Below are 20,014 nucleotides of genomic sequence, written 5' to 3' on the forward strand. Positions count from 1 at the left end.
TGATACATTTAGAATAACCTTCAAAATGTAACACATATTCATACTTCTCAAACTTGAAAAGTCTTCTTTTCCGACCTCTCACATTGCAGGATGCTTCAGTAAAGATCAGGTCTATCTGGATGGCATCCTGAAGATTCTGAGATACAGAGACAAGATCAACTTCCCACTGCTGATGGCTCTTGGAAAGGTGAGGCATTTGAATCATTTCTGTCTGAGGTGATATTATCAGCATCTCTGGATTATTGGCAGGCGAGCTTCCTCTTCATTAGATGTTTGGTGTATGTTGTCATTCACAACCTGAATTAAACAGATTTACCAGACTTCATCTAAATCTCGTACTTCTCCCTGCTACTACTTTGGGGCCGTGATACGCACTTCACTGGGATCTGGAGATCTGTACAAAGTCTGCTTGTCTGCAGGTGCATTTGTTCGTGGTGTCTTCCTTTCAGTATCACAGTAACAGAAACGTACCATTGTGACATTCAGTCACATGAAATAACACTGCACAGAGGATGGCTGCAGTTCAGACATAGTAAAAGGAAAGCAGAGCTGAAGGAAGCTTATATCACCACTCTGACAAGGGAACGTCATGTTCTTCTGCTTCAAAGGAGCTGAATGCAGGGATTAAACCAGGTGCTCATTCCAGCTGTAACGTGATGTCAAAAGTGATCAAATTAATCAAAGATCTAGTAAATTATAATGTTCCGATGTTCATCACCTATCTTACTGTATATAATTCAAGGAATCTGTCTGTTTGTCCTTCACATATCCTGACAAACGTTAGTCCCATCTGCTTCTAACTTGGTGGGTTACAATACAAATATTCTAAGAAGAACCAAAAAGAGTGTCAGTAAAGTTAAATTAGATATGATCATATTTTCCCCCCCAGCTGTTCTCAAGAAAGCTGCACGGCAATAACACAAGTCAGAGAATGCTACTTGTCACCAGGCTCTTTTGAACTCGTGTTTCTGCTGCTCAGTCCATCTCTTCTGTTTTTCTGTGGGCTCAGGTGTCCTTCGAAGACGTGGACCGCCTGACAGCCATTGCTCAGATGGAGAACGTTCGCATCCCACACTTCATGCAGGACCAGGCGAGCTATGCAGAGCAGCTGACCAAAATCATGGCGGTCAACCAGCTGACGGACGAGGAGCTCAAGACCATCATCGGACCTTAGTCCTCTTCCACTGCACAGTCCTGAGTAAAACCACAGCCAGCCACGGCCTGCATGCATCCAACCCCAACATCACCAGCGTGCAGAGTTGGAGACGTGTGCAGCATGATGTAATGCGTGTAGTGTAGAGTTTTGTTAGACTGATATGTTACATTGAACTGATGTTGTTTATATGTTAAAGGAACTAGTAACTAGTTAGTTACAAAAAATCAAATCAAATTGTTGTTTTTAGAGGTGGATGTAGTTGTTCATTTTTGTTGCCAATACATTACCTGGATTGCCCAAACGTTACACTTGCGTTACATTTACTGAGCATTTGGTGCCAACTTCTTTTAACTTCTTTTTTTCAGTCCCTTCGGTTTGAGGTTGGATACTCACCTTCATGCTTGGCAGGATTTTCCTCAGTAGCTAGACTTCATCTGTGTCCTTCAAAAGAGTTTTAGTATCTCACAACGACCTCAATGAGCCTAACTGGAAGCCTATATTAATATGTAAAACTTTAGAAATATGATTACACTGTCCGTAAATAAGAACACATTACATAAACAAACATGAATTATTTTCTGCCATTTATCCGTGGTCAGGTTGTATGACCAGACCAGCCACGCTGCAGAGTAAACTCATTTTGGTCACTTGTATCCGGAGTCTCATTCTTTTGGTCTCTACTTAAATCTCATGACCGCCAGTGAGCGTTGGGATGTACGAGAGATTGACTTTGGCATCTGCTCAGGACGTCCTCCTTCGGTTTGGTACGACGCCGCATTACTGCTGGCTCTACATCGATCTAAAGCTGAATTATGATCTCACTGCTCACCAAGACACTTCAACTTGAAACTGATCCTAAGTATTTGATCAGGATGCGTACTGAGCGGTTGATAGTGCTTATTGAGATGTACAAACTGTACTGGTGAGGCTGTTTCTGATCTACGAGCTATTTATCAACCGATATATATGTAGATACCAGAACTACTGTAACATGTTATTCCAGATTGAAACAACCCTTTGACTACAGGAAGAAACCTCAACAGCTGCCTCCTGTTGTATTAGTTGGAAAATGCACATTAGCTGGATTATTATATTATTCTAGCAAGCTTTGCTGAACACATAATCACAACACAGTTTTTAGAAAGTAACATTATTTCTCTGAACTAACATGACAGATGGGAAATCTAGGAATCTAAGAATGTCTACACACATGGGGTGTTTTTTTGAGCGATTCATTTGTGTGTTAATACATTTTTTTCAAACCTTTATTTTTGGATGGAGATAGATTTTTCTGAGCTTTATCGCATTTTATAGAAGTGGAACAGACCCACGCCACTAATGACAAAGTGTTTTGTGTGTGTGTCTGGTTACTCGGTGTTATATGAGAAACAGAACAGAAATGACAAAGACAAGAATCTGAAGAATGATGTAAACTCACTGAAACAAGGTTCCCAGGATAGAGAGGGGTTTTTGTGTGTGTTGTAGAGTTGGTGTAAGAAGGCAGCAGCGTCACAGCAGCTAACGGACAAAATCTCCTTTGTTGATTGAGGGAGAAGAACAAGTTCATCATTATTTCATTTTTTGGAGGAATGAGTTGACGCAAATCCATTCAAACCTTTTATTGAACAATTGTCGTGAATTTGCATCACTGGCAGTATGTATAGTTGAAATATGAGATATTCACAGACAAGTTACCTTTTTAAATAAGAACCTCTCACGGCTGATGTCGTGACGGTCAGAGTCCCTGGCCCAACTATTCCTATTTATCTATTTATTTAGTTTTTGGTGGAAACATGCAGAAGAGTTTAAATAGGTTCATGAACCAGAACAGAAGAGGGTCAGCGTCGGTGGAAATGCCCCTTCAATGAGGTCGTTGTCAATTACACAAGCTGCTTTATATTTTGTGAAGTGGGTTGCAGTAATTTGATTAATTATTTGATTAATGTTGACGAATTGCAGGCTGGCCACACTTCTTTTTCTTTTTTAAAGAAGTGACAGTCTTGATGTTTTGGTGATAAACTAAACAGGTTGAAAATATCAGCTGTACCAGTACATCAGTCCTCTCTGATCTAAAATCTGTTCCAAAGGCTTTTAAAAAAAAAAATCTAATAATGATTAAATTCTTTCAGAAAACCTGAATGCTTAATGTTTTTTGGGGCTCATGCATCATTTTGAGCCATAGAACATCCTCTAGTTTTAGCGTAAGCGATTAAAAACGTACAGATCTGATGTACCTTTGATCATCCTCTAGTTTTAGCATAAGCGATTAAAAACGTACAGATCTGATGTACCTTTGATCTGTACTCATCTAGTGTTTCATATCTGTCTTTAGTGAAGATAAATAGATTCCTGCACTTTGTTTCTTTTAGATTAGCGTCTTTATTTCGTACTACGTGACATTAAAGCCGTTGGTGAAGAGACAGACTGGAAAATGTGGATGATGATCACTACTGCTGCCTCTCATGAGGCAGAGGTGAACTGATGCTGGTGTAAATGCTTCATCAGCGCTGACACACAGGCCTCCAGTAAAAGTCATTTGTAATACTGTGATGTTTGGAAGGTGTTTTCCTCAGTATGCTTAATGAAACCTTAGTGGTCCAAGTTCACTGACCTGAAGCCCTGTTTGACTATTTGCACTTTCTTACCTTTTATCTACCTTTTTAATTGCACTGATACGTGTGGTTACTGTGTTGGTATCATTTATACAGACTGGTTATGTTCAAAAAACAAAACAAATGCCTTGTGGTTTAACTTTGATAAATGGTACAATTCAATAGCATGGCGTTTTTATGTGATGTTTTCTAATTTATTTATTTTTTTCTTTCAATAAAGTAAACTCCCTTAAAGAGTTGGTGTGTGCTTCATATCTTCCAAACTAGTTGTTTGGAATTATCAGCACCACACTGTTTGGTTATCAGAAGTCATTTGTTTTCTATGCATGTTTGCACAAATGTATTATTATCATTTGAGGAATTATTTGTTATGTCTATCAATCTTTATACAACTGTATATTAATACAACAAGAACACTTAAAATGTATAGAAAGGGTTGTACAAAAAAATTCATTCAAAATTGTATTTGAACACTGTTGAACTGGTTGTTATTGTAAAAATGGTAACAATAATACCTATAGTATACTACTACCAATATTAATAATCAGAGGGCATTTCAATAATTTTATTGGGATATTATGTTAAACCAAAGTCTTTGAGATATGATGAAGTCTGGCCAATAAGGCTTTGTGCCCAGGGGGAAAAAAAAATAATCTTAAATTCATGCCTTGCCAATAACAATTTCAAGGTTTCTCACAGAAGTACTTGAAGCCAAAGTAAGTCCAGAGTAATACCATGTTTAAATAGGGAGCTTAAAGTCAAATACAATTCATTTCTTTTATGTAAATGTTATGTAGAGAATTTAGCACATCAAGAAATATGATGTAAATGTGGTATGTCATGTCTTGGTATATAGAAGGTTACAGCCTCCTCATTGCTCCGAATAGATCTGTTTTTTGTCTGCCATCACCGTGCTTCATGTACGTCCTAATTAATAACTATGATTAAAGTGACGAGTAGCAATTTAGTTTGTACACCTCTGCCAACCATAAAGACAACATTGGTGAATATTTTTTCAAATTTCTAGCTCTATTTCTAGAAACGTAATGTAGCTTTAATGAGGGATATACATGCATGTCCCTCTTGTTGAAATAAGTTCAAGCGTATCATGAGATAAATCTGGGAGGGCCACCAGATAAATGATTGAATAGGAAAGAATAAATAGTGTTGAGCTCCATAAATATATACAGTTTCACAGATTGTAATGTTTTCTTTTTTCTGGTAAAATAATGGGTATTCAAAATGAATAATTAGAGATTTGTGGAGGGCACATTTTTAAGGGTCATTATCCAAAAATATTGTGAATGTAAGAATTCTGATTTGGCTTTTATCAAAATGAGGCCGTAAAAATGAGGTCAAAACAATAACAAAAGACAATCAGACGATCAGAGTTTGATGATGTCATGAAGTGGGATCACAGGTACTTGTTGTATAATACAATAGAGTGTCTAGCTAATCTTGGCTATTTCTTCCAGTCCCTTCTTCACTTTGTGACATATCATCTGGTCTTTCCAGGGTTTCCCTAGAAGTTGTATAAGAGGTGTTGATGGATATGACGCTATTGACAGATAACCTAATGAAAAACACTCTTATCTTTATTTGAATCACAGATTTCCGTGAGTGAATACTGTTGAAAACAATTAGCAATGTAAAGTATGCAATTTAATAAAATATCAAACATAGATCTAGTTGCTTTTAGACATTCTAGTGTGGAAAAGTTACAGATTTTACATTTAAGTGGGTGGAGAAAAATACCAAACAGATGTTTTTGTATTAGCCTAATGCCAGCTGATGAAGTACAGTAAATAATGCTTACGGAATATAGGCTAAATAACTGGGGCTCCCCTCACATGTCAGATATCAATGACGAGAGGCTCTTTAACTAAACGCGCTGACCCGTAATCTGAGTGACTGCAGTAACCAAATCTGTCCCAACACACTGGACGCCTCCCCGAGACCTCTCCAGACGTGTCACACTCCTCATTCATCAGCATCTGCTTTCACTGTGAAACTGGAAACTACTGAGGGCCACAGAGTGGAGACTGACAGCTACAAACAGTGACTTGCAGGACAATGGGTGTCAGTACGCACACACACACACACACACACACACACACACACACACACACACACCTGCGTAGAATTGATTCTGGTCTGATGAACACAGTGGACACTAAAGGTAGTGAAAGGGAAGTTCACAGTCTATTTTAATCTTGAGACTTTCAGATGTGCAAAACTGATCAGTGTCAAAGGTTATGAAATGTAATATGTAGCCTTTGTTTTTTTATTTCACTTTATTAATCCCCGAAGGGAAATGTCTTCACTACAGCAGGGGGGCTCTCAGGGGGGAGATGCTGCAGCAGGCTGCCACTAGCGCGGCGCCAGGTAACCTGACCTGAGGTGCATGTTTTTGGATGATGGGAGGAAGCCGGAGAACCCGGAGAGAACCCACGCAAGCACAGGGAGAACATGCAAACTCACACAGAAAGGCCCAGGACCAGATTTGAACCCGGAACCTTTTTGCTGTGAGGTGACAGTGCTAACCACTGCACCACCGTGCCGCCCTAAATTACAAGTTACAATGATAGTATCAAGTCTCCAACCCACTGACAGAGCCACAGTCATGGAGGAATTTGCTGGTGCCTTCCCAAAGAAAAAAGATCTAACCCTGATGGTCTAAGTAATTGACTTCCATGATTATTTATTTAATGTTCCAAAAATTTGACTTTGCTTTTGATATTTGATTCAACTGAATTCTTTGAATAATAACAACATTGAGCTGCTTGGAGATGGTCTTACAGCCTTTCCCTTTAACATGCTTGTCTATATTTGTTTTTCTGATCTCTTATCAGTGTTGGGCCTCTCTCATGCTCCTGGTTCTGAAGTGCCAGCATGTCTGCATACCTTATAATAAGGAGCGAAAGGATGTTTGCAGAGAACTATTTACTGTAAAATATTGTTTAAGTTACATTTATGTTGACCGCCAGTAACTGTGCTACTCTGCATATTGCAGCCACAACCGAGGACGTGAGGACGGTGAATAATTTAGCACTTCAATGATGTTAAGAAACAGTCAAAGTGCTGCTGACTGAATAGTTGGACATCTTTAGCTTTAAAACAATAGTTCAGTATTTTGGTTAATACATTCATGAATTAAAACGGTTAGGCCCTTCAATAATGTGTTCTACTTTGTGTCCAGTTCTCAACACCTAAACTACACTTTTGTTTCAATAAAGAGGACTCTCTTGAACATAAGATTTGTAGAAAAGGAACAAGACTAACTAAGCCCACCTACTTAAAAGCAGGAGAAGCTCTTATTGGTCAGGACAAGATGGTCGTTTAAGAGCTCCATTTGTTTCAGTTTACATGAACTCAACAAAATTATACTGAGACGATTAAAGCCATATTTTCATATACCATTTTCTTTCTATTAAATGCGTATTCATATTTTTTCTTTTTTCTTTATTGAACTAATTCTACCTTGTTTCCACCCACTGCTTAATACATATAATACATCATATTTACCTTGACACAAGAGGCCACATTTATTCTTCTGATCAAAATTAATAAAACATGTCTTGGCAAAAGTGGAATGTTAAAAATATCAGTAAACATTTATTATCTTTAAACTGTGTGTAATATGTGCAGACGAGAAGATGCATCATGTCCTCATTTATCCACTAGGGGGCTCCTTGAGCTGTAACATGATGAGCAGGGCTGCAGTCCTGAGCTAGCAGGGCTTGAGTGCAGGTGTCTGTTGGGGAAAAGGATGTGGGGAAATGTGAGGGGGCAGGTGAGCAGAGAGCAGCTGGAGTAGGTAACGGAGAGGGATGGGTAAACTCTGAGGGCATCAGATGCAGAAATGGGTTTTTCCAAAAACAATATGGAAAGTAGAGCGATGAAGACGGGACAGGTGACACCAGCAATGACCTGATTTCTAAACCAATCTGCAGTCCAACTACCAAAAAACAACTCATGCTGCTAGTTGTTAACACCCGGACTAATAAATCAGCAGTATTCTGTTCCATAAACCTCATGTTACATGAATGAGCGCAGACAATCTAAACTTGTGCCTCAATCTCCAAATACAATAAATGTATTACAGGCAATAGAGGGAAAAACTAAATCATGCACCTACCATTAGACATCTCCATAACAAATCAGTAATTTTGTTGCTATCCAGGGCCGGTGTTTTGTCAGTATTATAGCCATCAGTGTTCCTCAAACCGTGTTTCAAATTGTTTAGATATACAGTATTCTTGCCGTTCATGTCTATCTAGCCAGCTTTAGTTCAAATTTCTCTGCAGATTTCTGAATGGCTGTGTGAGGTATTTCTTGAAGAACTGGCTGTTGTGGCCCTCAAAAGAATACTTGCTAAAGTATATAACAATGTTGGCAAATGCTAGGTGATATTACTCATTTCCCCACTGCAGCTTTTCTTGGCCCAGGTAACTGTCTGCTGGCATTGTGCCTCCATCTTCATGAGATCTATTAACATGACTTGTATTATCCCATTTAGGTTCAGCCTCATTCCTGTTTCCAGGTTTTGATTGAATCTCAACACGTGGACATTTATGAAGTAAAAAGCGACTCCATTATGATACTCCCACTTCACTAATGTCATGGGGTCATTCATTACAAATGAAGGCACTAATACAGATATTCTAATTCACAGGAGAATATTAGCCAGGTTGCAACTCACCGTGACATCACCCACTGGTTTGCGCGTTGACTCGTGCAGTTTGTCTGTCACCAACACATTTCTTTTTTTTTTTGGAGACAGAAGTGACCATTTAAATTTTTTTTTTTTTTTTATATCAAAACAGATGTTTTAAGGCTTAATATCTTAATGATTGTGGTTATTTTCAGATGGACAGCCAGATCTAATGACTTGTGAAACAAAAATGATTTGACTGTATTTCATGACAGAAGTAGAATAGGAGTCTATGGACTCTGAAGTTTTGTGGAGTCAGCCCCTAGTGGCCCTTGGTGGTATTGCACCCTAAAGCCCTTCCACAAAACCTGCTGTTTTTAGACTCAGAAACGAAGTCTATTTTTATATACAATCTATGATATTAGCCAATTGTCTTAGGAGGCAATTATTCTGTTGCTGACCAATGGCAAACCCTAAAATAACTGAACAGTGGATTTAGTTGTGTGTTTTAAATCAGCGTTTCAACCGTTATCAACAAATGTGTCGTAGCTATAACCACAACGACCAAAGCACAGCGATGGACAGTCGCAGTTACAGTGACAAACCATGTCTGCATTCATAATCAATAATCACAGCTCCAGTCTGTCTCAGCAGCAGTAAGTGACAGAGCTCAACCAGTTTCTCTCTAAATGCAGTAGATCTGTACCTGAGCAGTCACACCTCAGGGTACACTGACTCAAACTCTAATCACAACCAGCAGTGGTCTAATACATAATTAAGTTCATTATACTATATCATATAGAGCTTAGCCTTTCTCTTTTGTTGGAGGGAATGAAATTCAATTTTTTTTTTTTAATTTTGGGATAATACAGAACCTTTTGTGAGCTAAAGCAAAAGTAATCCTCAAAAATGATCTCATATAAGCCTTTTAGGGGCTGTTATAACAAAAGTAACGAGCTTCCCTTCAGCTGAAATTTGATTTGTTTTTATTGTGATTTTGCAAATGTTAGCATGCTAACTCACAAAACTGTGAATATAATAAATACTGTACCAGTTAAACCTAATTACTTTGAGATTTATTATTGATTATTGTGAGCATGCTGACATCTGCATTTAGCTCAAAGCATCACTTTGTGTGAGTACAGTCTCACTGAGCCACGAACATGTCTGCATTCACCAAGCAGCTGGAATTACCCACCATTGGTTCATGTGTTTTTTATACAAATTTAAAACAAACAAACTCCGGACACAAATAAACAAACCCTGTATGTATTTCCAGATAAATGCACTTATTAATATCACTTTCTGTGTTGTAAATTAATACGATGCATGTGTTTATTTGATAGTTTTCTTCATTTGTCTGTATATCTGATTAATATAAAAAGAATAATGAACAGATAATGAAATCCTTTCCCCCCTTCATTAGTGGAGCTGGTGAATGAGCAGTGGAGGAGGCCGTGGTGTCCTCTGGTCGCACCTCGCCCTGCCACTTCATTTCCATCACAGAGGAAGATGGCAGCTCACACACACTCAGAGGCCGCCTTACATAATTTAAGAGTGCAGCCTTCATGAGTCCCACAGCTGAGATCTTATCTCCCTCTGACAGCAGCGTCTCTACAGAGCTCACTCATTTAGATTATAATTATGATTAGATTATGCACATATTTCCATTAATAAGAGTGCAGAGAGCTGAAACATCTATCAATTTCTCTTTATTTTATATACATATAGAAAATGTTTGGCACATTTCTTTTTAAAGTACATCATATATATTGTCTGAACATTTTGTATGGCTTGATGACTTATCAGTTACTATTATACATTGATAAATTGAAACCCAAAAGGCAATCTTGGCACTTCTTCACATTAACCAGGAAACTCCACAGCAAGCCAAGACAAAGCAGGATCCAGGGGGGTCAAAGTCCGTCTGATGTCCTCGCTGCTGTCTCTACTGTGTCTGTTGTCACCGCTCATGTTTGGGCATAATGTCTTCCCTGTCCACCACTGCCATGCCAGGCCGGTTCAGCTCCTTACTAATTGGATCTGCGTAAAACTCAGCCATCACAGGGCAGTGATCTGATGCCACACCACCCCACGACCAGTTATCTGGGATCCAGGGGTTAGTTAGTCCCTCCCGTAACACCACGGAGTGGCCTGTCAGAAGAAAGGACACAGGGAGAGGAAACGTCAGCAAACATGTGGGACTGCAAGCAACACAGACAATGTACCAAAGGATTCAAACAGAAGCTGCTACAGCTGACATCCAACTGGCACGGGGCCAAGGATTAGTCCAAAGTGCAACTGAATCTCTTTTATCACTATCTTTGTTTCAAAATTGCTGCAATGATCTCAAGAGCAACGAGTTCAAGTGAGACTTAGTTCACTGAGGTTGGAAGTTGTGCAGTAGATAAGGGTTGGGACTTCAGAGAAGCAGGCAGCTGTACGGGCACAGAAGCTCACATGCACAGCTGTGAAGAGGTCAGTAGCAATGTAAACGTATTTTATCTACTGAAAAAACTCTGTATCAGTTTAAATGTCTGCTATATTTACAGCATTATTACCAATTTAACAGACAGTCATTTACAATGGGGAACTATGCTGTTATACTCATCTAAGCTCTCCTTAAAGCCACCAGCCTCCTTTGACAACAACAATAATTTTACGCTGCAGAATACAGAGGTTGCTGGTTCCCTGTTATTTCTGTTCATAATCCTAGAAGCTTGCATCTGGACACGCAATCACATTATAGATTTGTTTAACTTCACACTCAACTTACACTTGTATTGAATGACTTTAATTTTATATTTGACTTTGAGACTTGATTTAGATTGACTTGTTTCAACAGACTTTAGCAAAAGACCTACTTGGACTTGTTTTACATTACTCACTCATTTTAGACTTATCTTGATTGGTTCTGACTTGAGGAGTGATTTGGGCTTTTTTTAATTTTAAATGACTAAAGACTTGATTTGGACTCATCTCTGATTTGTTTCATAAGACTACACATTAATCCTTTTTTTAATCTAAGACAATTTAGACTCTCATTTAACAGAATTTTCAAATAACTTAACTAGACTTGTCTTAATTGACTTTGACCTGAGACTCACATTTGATTTGACTCAATGACTCAAGAATTTACTTAAACTTGTATGTAAAAACTTCAGAGTTGCACTAAACTTGTCTCAACTGACCGATGGACTTGACTGATATCACTCCAGACTGAACTTTGACTTTTGTCAGATAAGCTGACTTGAAGACTTGTCTAAATTTACTTTGCCTTACGATTCAAATTCAGTTTTTCTCCAATGACTTAATACTTAACTTTTCACCCAGATTCTTTTGTTATAACTTGTCTCAATTAAAAAACTTGAGACTTGACAGATTTTTTTCAACTAAGATTTGATGTAAATTTTTTTTTAATTATTTTGACTTTGAATTTAACATAGTTTGGTGTCTATTAACAGACTTGAGACTTGACTTGTTAGGGCTAACGTGGCATTTTAAAATTCCACTGTCAAAAATCAATGTTATTATGCAGCTACCTGAGTAGATCTTCTTGAGGGAGCGGCTGACCCAGATGTTATCCAGGCAGTGGGTGCCCTGTGGGGAGCGGGTGCTGATATTGGTGAACTGGGTGGATGGTACCAGAGCACAGAGCTTCTCCTTTCTCAGTATGTCCAGCTCTGAGCTCTGAGGAGGGGAGCCAAAGTCCCCCAATACTACCAACTCCCTCTCACCTACAGAGAAAGATATGGTAAACAGGGTTGAACAGATGTAGGATGTACAGGACATGGCGATCTGTCTGAGAGTTGTGATCCATCAAAACGTGTGAATCTGCCCACATCTGTGGTGTGAAAGAGCTGAGCTCAGCTGGTCGAACCTGACAGAACTGACCTTTGAGTGTTTCCTGGATGCTGGGGGAGAGGCGCTGACTCTTGTTTTCATCTGAGTTGTGGTTTTTGCCGTTGGACTCCCCCGGTGGGGCCGGAGCCTGGATGTGGACGTTCACCACTGTCAGCTCGTACGAACCAACCTAGAAGGAGAAGTCAGTCATTTGAATTGTAACAACCAACTGGCAACTAAAGAAAAAAAAAGACTGAGTTATGAAGAAGAGTGTGTCTGAATGCTGTTCAGTTTGAGAAGGTACATTTGAATATGTTGTGTTTTTAAAATGTTTTGTATTTTTAAAGGTGCTTTTTCTGATTGTTTTAAGAAATAATGCTACAGAATATTAACAAAAAACTTTTTCCTGAGTTGAACCCACATCTCAAAAAAAATTTGTGTTGAAAGGTCCCAAGAAAAGTTAACAATTTGACAGTGAGTTGTGATATTTTATTAAAACTGTTTTTTTTCCAATCAGAATGAACGTTAACGAAGTTTCGACCAGCGGTACTGAAACTGTTTTGGGTTAGCGCCCCCTATACACTGCCCAGGTCCCTTACTGCTCCTACCAGTTCATGTATAGGTTAATGGTCTTACCCGTATTTTAATGTGGATGATTATTCTGTTATGTCATCAAAAATAATGCCAGAGACAGTGAAATAAGAGATTTAACTGGACGGTTGGAACATCATTACTCTCCCAGGAAGGAATAAAGCTGTGCAATGGGAATGTGTTAAACAGCAGCCATTTGGAAAGCGGTAATTTGGTGCTGATGCTTTGGTATTCAAATAATTCAATCATAATTATCAGCTCAAATCGGCTGTCTGTGCTATTCTTAAAACCTTCGTATTACTTTATTTTGGAAACACTGGAAATTCTGTTCATGGATGATGATAATGTATCTAATTACAGCAATATATGATACAATAAAATGTGTTGTCATGGTTACTGTTGCCATATTTTATTAGTTACTTTAATGATTTGAGATTTAATGTCCTATATATAGTTAGAGTTTATATAGACTTTTATTAAAATGAAATAAAAAATGTCCCCACAGCTGAGATGGAGCAGGGCTCCACCTGCAGATGACCCCTGTGTAACAAACGTTTAGGGTCCAACTAAAAAAACTGGGACTGTGTGTGGCAGCCCACCTTTCTGAGGTATACAGGTGTTTTATCAATGAAGTCACTGCTATTGTACCACATGCTCAAATATATAAAACATATGATTTTACTGCTGTTTAAACTCCTACAAACAGCCTCAAGCAACAAACACAACTATTGTTCCTGTTAACGAGCCTGGATTACATCCATTATTGATGAGTCTCATTAATAACCTGTTCCAGAGAGGTTTTTGTGTGAGCCTTCGGCAATTTATAAGCACAAGTTGTGTCTTTTGTTTAAGGATCGATGTTTGGTGCAGAAATATGAAAACAACCTGATGTTCAGACTTTGTCCCTTGAGCAGAAAAAGCCTGTTTAACCTAACTGTTTTTATATATGAAAGAAAAGCTTTGACGCCTCTACTTATCTGACATAAGATTAGTTTGGGCAGTGTGAGAGTGAGGCAGAGCTTCAGTCCGGTGTTTCACTCCAGAAGCGTGAGAGTTGGCAACCTTTATAAATTACGTAACAAACAGCAAAGAGAGCCAACTGTACAGACTGCTGAGCTATAGACAGGAGCTCTTGCTATGTACAACAGTGAAGCAGATTCAGCCTAATTGATGAAGTTGCTCATGAAATATGTTGAGATTTCAAGTGAGGTCTTTGTACAAGCCCTCGACTTCCTATGTTTCTTGCTCAGTTATTTTTTTGTATATATATATATATACATATACATATATATATACATATATGTGCGGTATTTTTATCGTCGCAACATAAAAAGAAAAAAAGCAAACCTTGGTTATTATTTTGATTGACAGTCACACTGACAGGATAATACACTGTCTGGTCTTTCATTAAAAGGTCTATATCTGCACAATATATGAGCAAAAATACTTCATGTAATTGAATGAATGGTTACTTACTAAAAAGTGAGCCAGGAAGAGTCGAGGGTATGTATGATTCCCGTTGCCATTGACAACAGGAGAGTCCATGGCTACAGCATCCTTCAGTTCAATACCTGCTGAGATGTCCCACAGAAAACCAGAGTAGCTCACTCCCTGCAGACAGAGAAAAGTGGGGAAATGGTTCTGAGCACTTTTACTAATTAACAGTGAAAGTTTGACTATTTCTGAGTACATCAATATGAACTCTCTAGCCTTGTTGCTTAACTTTGAATTCGAGACATTTATTGAAACGCAAATGTTTCATGGATGCTTTGATGTTGGCTTGATAGGATTCATTTCTCCAGTACTGTATGAGCCTTGAAGTAATGCACTGTTGGGTAACATGAGGACTCTGGGTCAGGAGGCCTCATTTCACACACAGATGACAGATGTACATGGAAAGGTAAAAGGTAAATGGTAAAAGGTAAATGGTAAATGTTCTGCACTTGTATAGCGCTTTATCGCCTTATCGGTCTCAAAGCGCTTTTTACACTGTTTTCCATTCACACATTCACACATTAATACACAAAATAAACAAACACATGGATAAACAAACAAACAAAACCAAATAAACAAACAAGCGAATGATTAAACCAACAAATGGACAAACAAATGCATAAAGAAACAACAAAAATGATTAAACAAACAAACAAATAAATGAATAAATAAATATTCAGAAAATAATAGTAACAGCATAAGCTCAGTCTCCTCAATGGGCTGTTTTAGAAAATCGATCAAAGTGCTTAAAAATCCACCTGCACATGATCAGTAGATTTTACTGCAGCTTTAAATGTACATGAATGTTCTTTATGATCATGAATATTGTAAAGATTGACATTTGAACAAATATGCTCATGCAGTCTTTAACTGAGAATTAGAAGAGATAATTGATAGCACTCTTTTTGTTGTACGATCCTCTGGTTATGTCATGCTGTCAGAATGTACTTATAGTTGGCGTTTAAAATCCCTTTGCTTTTATTTCAACCATCCGTTTATGTGACTGCAGTCACATGCACTGACTCCACTCAAGTTTATATCAAGTTTTTATCTACTGGCTCGCTCTGAACAAACACAACTATCTGCTGTGTGCTCAGCGTCTTCCTGATGTCTAAGCAGATATTTGGACAAAATAAACAACCTTCTGGAGCTGCAAGTATCCACCACACCTGGTTTTACTCCGGAGACTTCATGGTTCATGAGGGCAGAACATAACAGCAGACGAATTGACTTTAAATTTAGCGTTGCAGCAGTAGTTTTATGTCCTATGACATCCGGTGTTTGTTTTTGAAATCAAGTAAGATATCAGTGTGATTAAAAATGGCTGCCATACCTTGCTGGAGTGTCCGGTGGGTTTTTCAGACACAATACTTTTCCAAAGCCCCCGTGGCCATTTCCACTTCCGTACGCTGGCCAGCGTTCCTTGGTTTAACTCCACACAGAACTGCAACACAAAAAAACAGAAAGGCCATTTCATTAAAACTGTGCAGATACAAAACTTGGTTTTAATAATGTTTGTTTTGCAAACTCCTCTGGGAAGAAGAACCACCATTTTTATGGAGTTTAATTTAAGCAGCAGCAGTAAATTAGCCTAAAGAAAGATATCACTTGAAATTCAGTGTTAACTAAATATATAAACAGGAGCTAGCAGCTAAATTTATGAAGAGTTCCTCACTGCAAACAAACATAAAGTAAATACTTAAATTGCAGCCATAAGCCACACTTGACGAAGGGTACTATTTAACATCTTACAAATGAAGCTAGCCATGCTTAAGGAATTTAATATCTAGCGGGTTTTCCATGAAGTCTGAAAATCTACGACACTGGTCAAATCAATAACGAGGGCGCTTGTGCCGGCTCATATACATTTTACACCTTGTTATTATTGTTGTTCACAAAATAATAAAAACAAAATAACACATTACAATGCAGAGACACATGTACGCTTGTGGGTGATGGAACAGAAGCTAGACTGTAAATGTGCAATAGATTTTATTTACCTGTGCCATGAAAAGTCAATACAGTTTACATGACCAAGTAATAACGGGATTCTTGGTATTAACAATAAGAACATCTTGGTAAAACTATAGATGACAGTTATACTGCTTTCAGAGCAGCTCTCTCAGACGTATTATCAGTCCTGTTAAGATAACAATTCAGCACCTTTGGGCATAATAATAATTTATAAAATATCTAGTTAATCTGATAATTCAACACCAGCATGGCATTTTCTCTGCTTTTTATTCATTCCTGAGGGCGGATTAAACGGTCGTCAGCAAAAACATGTTTTGCTCGACAGTCTAACAGTCATGAAGAAACAATACAAAGTTCAATGAACTCAAATAGCTTAATCTCACAGAGGAAATAGAGTGAGAAAGAGGAAGCCTCTTACGTCGACATAACTGAAAACCGGCTAATGCAGGAGTGGTCAAATATCCGGAAGAACGTACAAAGGTAACTCGGTGTGGAAATAACAGAAGCTGTAGAAAAGAATAGCTGCACATATGAACATGCCCTTAAAGCTTCAGATTGCTGCTCTGACCTGACAGACAGCCAGCGTGTCTAAAATTAGAGCCTCAGGAGGAGGAGGAGGAGGAGGAGGAGGAGGAGGAGGAGGAAGGACTCCCCTGTGTGTGCAGCTAGACGGAGTCAAAGGGACCCCATCCACACACACACACACACACACACACACACACACACACACACACACACACACACACACACACACACACACACACACACACACACACACACACACACACACACACACACACACACACACACACACACACACACGCGCGCGTGCAATCTGCTGTGTGGAGCTGCATTCCTTCATCATTCTGTAGGTTGGTTACTCTGTGCAGCGCTATTGTCCTTGTCCCTCTTCACACACTTTTTATAATGATAGTCTATATATAAAAGTGTCCAGTAAAATGCAAGGTAAAATGAACAGTGAATAATGTGCGGCCGTGGATGACCGAATCTTTTGCCCCATTAGCAGCAACATGTGATCTGAATCTGACCACTGATATGTAATCAATGGGATTATACATCTACACCTGGTATTAGAATGCATTCTTATTATCTCAATTAAACTGCAATTTAAACCGATCTCAATATAGAAATGAGTTAGATGGGGAGCTGCTGTCCGGGTGGATGGGCTCCACTGCCATGCTTGTTATTGTTATAACCTCTATCTTTTATTGACCTTGCCTGAGTTTGCAGGAAGAAGCCGGGTGGGGTCACCTTCCAGCTGAGTAAAATCTAAACTAAATATAAAGGTGTTAGAACTTGATTTTATCTTTTGGACGGGCCACAAAAGCGGTTATCAACACCTTATCCAGCTCAGTTGGTATTGGACTTTAAATTCCAAGCAAATTTGCACTTCATTCAAAAATTGTGTTCAATGTTATAACAATGAAGCACTGTAACAAAGTTAATCCAGTCACCTATTCAATTTCAATTCAATTATGCTGCCTAGTGCCTTATACCTAGTGGGACCACAGCTCTGTCAGGCTGCAGTGAGATACACAGCACTACGTTCAGGGTGAAGTACATGCTGCTTTCACTGGCCCATCACTGAGGAAGTCATGGTATTGTTACAAGAGCAATTTCAAACTAACAAGAGGTTAGAAACCCCTCAGCAGGTTTTACTTTCAGTGCCAGTCCCCGGGGGCCACTGAGCCTGTAAGGCATAAAGGTGAATTGCTCACAAGTACTACTTTGCCAAAACACAAAACACCCTCATAATTCACCCTGTGAGGACCAAAGTGTGGGCGCAGCATGCAGTTGAGGTCCTGGCAGAAAGCCCAGCAATCACCTGGCAGAGCTGAGAGTTCTTCTGTGAAACCTGGACAAGGCCAGGTGCTTCATCTATTAAACAGTGTGTATGGTCCACATTAACAGTGTTTGTGTGCATGTAAGGTTCCCTTTATAAATTACAGTCCACCTTAGATCAGCTGGATATTCCTCACATTAAAGCATAAATAGTCCAAACAAAGCACCTTATGAATGTCGATGCATATAAAATTAGCCATGCTGCTCAGTGCTTCTTCAGTGAATAATGTTAATAGCAGAGAGAAAGAGGTAGAAAAGGAGTTTTTCTGACAGAAGTCAAAGTACGATATAGATGTTCTACAATTCTTCAATGCTATTTGATGTTATTATAAATTTCTACTACCAATTAGGACAATTTAATCAGTTAGCCATATGTGTGTGATGAAAAACACTTGCTATATTCAGGCTTAATATCAGGGAAAGGCAGTCTAGCTTTTTTTTAATCCTGCCGCCTGCCACATCCCAGCATCATTCTGCATTGTAACGACAGTTGTGTGTCCCATGAGAGTCGGTCCAGCTCCAGAGGTGGGGAATGTGATGGTGAGACAGCGCTGATGAAATAAGCCTCTTGAGTGGAAGTAAATTTGCCTTTACCTTTTACAATTGAAAAGGGCTCATGGAAGATATAAGGCTCAATAGTACAAACTACACAGCTAGTTTGAATGTTTATGATAAATTAAATCTATGGGCTAAAATGTGAAATTAAATGTGTGAGATGCATCATTATATGTAGGCCAATGCCTATCACATTTTAGCTCTTTAACCTGACTTGAATTCACCATCTCACCATGTTTCAACATTTCTACCTGTCTCCAAAATGTTCGTACATGGGTCAGACACCTAGTGACTTGAAGAAAATGTTTTGCTTGATGTCAGCTCTACTTTAATAAACACCCAAGACAAATATTTGATTCTTTGACTCCACCTTTTTTCACTAGCTAGTCACTAACTGCATCTGTCTGCTGTTTGGTGTTGGACAGATAGCTCCTGGGAAGTGTTCAGAGCTTGTTGATTAAAAAGAGCTTCCTGCCGCAGCTGGAAATGAAACTGATGACAAAGTTGTGGCCGGTAAAACCAAAACAATGAGCTGAAAGATGCTAAAGAAGGAGGTTTCTTTTCTTTCCTCTGGTGAACACCACTCACAGCCACTCTGTCTGAAGCATGAGCAGAAGAGCTGAGCTGCTCATTAGCTACAACACTGAACCGAGTGGCATTTCAGTGTCTGGAGTTTCCAGCATCGACAAAACAAAAATGAGTGCGTGTATGTTTTAGAGCTATTTACAAAGCAGAAGTCTAGCCCAGTCTGTTTGTACTCTTGGACAGTAACCACGAAGGACTTCAACAGAGTGACTAATAATGACGATGAAAACAGAGACACAGACAGACGGTTCCTTAGCAACAAAACAGAGTGAGGACAACAGTCTAAAACAGGCACACACTGTGTGAGTAATCCCAACACATGCCCAGCAAACATTTTACTCTGAAATGCTGTCTTACAAAGTGGCCATTTACCACGTGGAAGCAGTGGAGGATCCATTGTAAGTTAGTTAAGCCACTTTCTTATGACATAAATCATCATAATGTGTATTTTGTCAAAGTGATATACAGGTAAGTTATGAGTCTGTTCAGTCGCAGTTATGTGGGATAAGCAGGCTGCAAAAACTACACTTAAATTTTAAGCCACTACAAAGTTAGCAAACAGTCTTCCTGGAGACCACACAAGTGAATGTTCAATCACAATACAAACCATCAAGTACTTTAGTACATACCTCAAAACTGTACTTTATTTGGGTAAATGTACTTCACTGCAGTAAATGCATGGCTGTA

The 20,014-nt window shown here is 38.9% G+C and overlaps 2 protein-coding genes and 1 long non-coding RNA gene across 3 annotated transcripts in view; 1 reads left to right on the forward strand and 2 right to left on the reverse strand.

The window, feature by feature from the left end:
* matcap2 (microtubule associated tyrosine carboxypeptidase 2) overlaps positions 1-3,389 on the forward strand; it is an 11,981-nt gene extending 8,592 nt beyond the window's left edge. The window contains exons 6-7 of the mRNA XM_069719161.1: positions 90-187; positions 1,010-3,389. Coding sequence (XP_069575262.1) covers positions 90-187; positions 1,010-1,174 — 263 coding nt within the window. The 3' untranslated portion in view covers positions 1,175-3,389. The remainder of the gene's footprint in view (positions 1-89; positions 188-1,009) is intronic.
* On the reverse strand, positions 3,259-3,493 carry LOC138633120 (uncharacterized). The gene is made up of 2 exons (XR_011311856.1): positions 3,448-3,493; positions 3,259-3,390 (listed from the first exon to the last, which is right to left on the reverse strand). It is a non-coding gene; the product is annotated as an uncharacterized lncRNA (long non-coding RNA).
* A 6,635-nt stretch (positions 3,494-10,128) lies between these two features.
* Positions 10,129-20,014, reverse strand: part of eepd1 (endonuclease/exonuclease/phosphatase family domain containing 1) — a 28,581-nt gene continuing 18,695 nt past the window's right edge. Inside the window, exons 4-8 of the mRNA XM_069719178.1 lie at positions 15,684-15,794; positions 14,333-14,467; positions 12,317-12,455; positions 11,965-12,159; positions 10,129-10,576 (exon numbers count right to left, since the gene is read on the reverse strand). Of these exons, the coding sequence (XP_069575279.1) occupies positions 10,386-10,576; positions 11,965-12,159; positions 12,317-12,455; positions 14,333-14,467; positions 15,684-15,794 (771 nt within the window). The 3' untranslated portion in view covers positions 10,129-10,385. The remainder of the gene's footprint in view (positions 10,577-11,964; positions 12,160-12,316; positions 12,456-14,332; positions 14,468-15,683; positions 15,795-20,014) is intronic.

This window comes from Brachyistius frenatus, unplaced genomic scaffold, assembly GCF_029030835.1.
Source record: "Brachyistius frenatus isolate BFR_SWC_R1_liver_20210118 unplaced genomic scaffold, ASM2903083v1 Contig_209, whole genome shotgun sequence".
Taxonomy (NCBI): domain Eukaryota; kingdom Metazoa; phylum Chordata; class Actinopteri; family Embiotocidae; genus Brachyistius; species Brachyistius frenatus.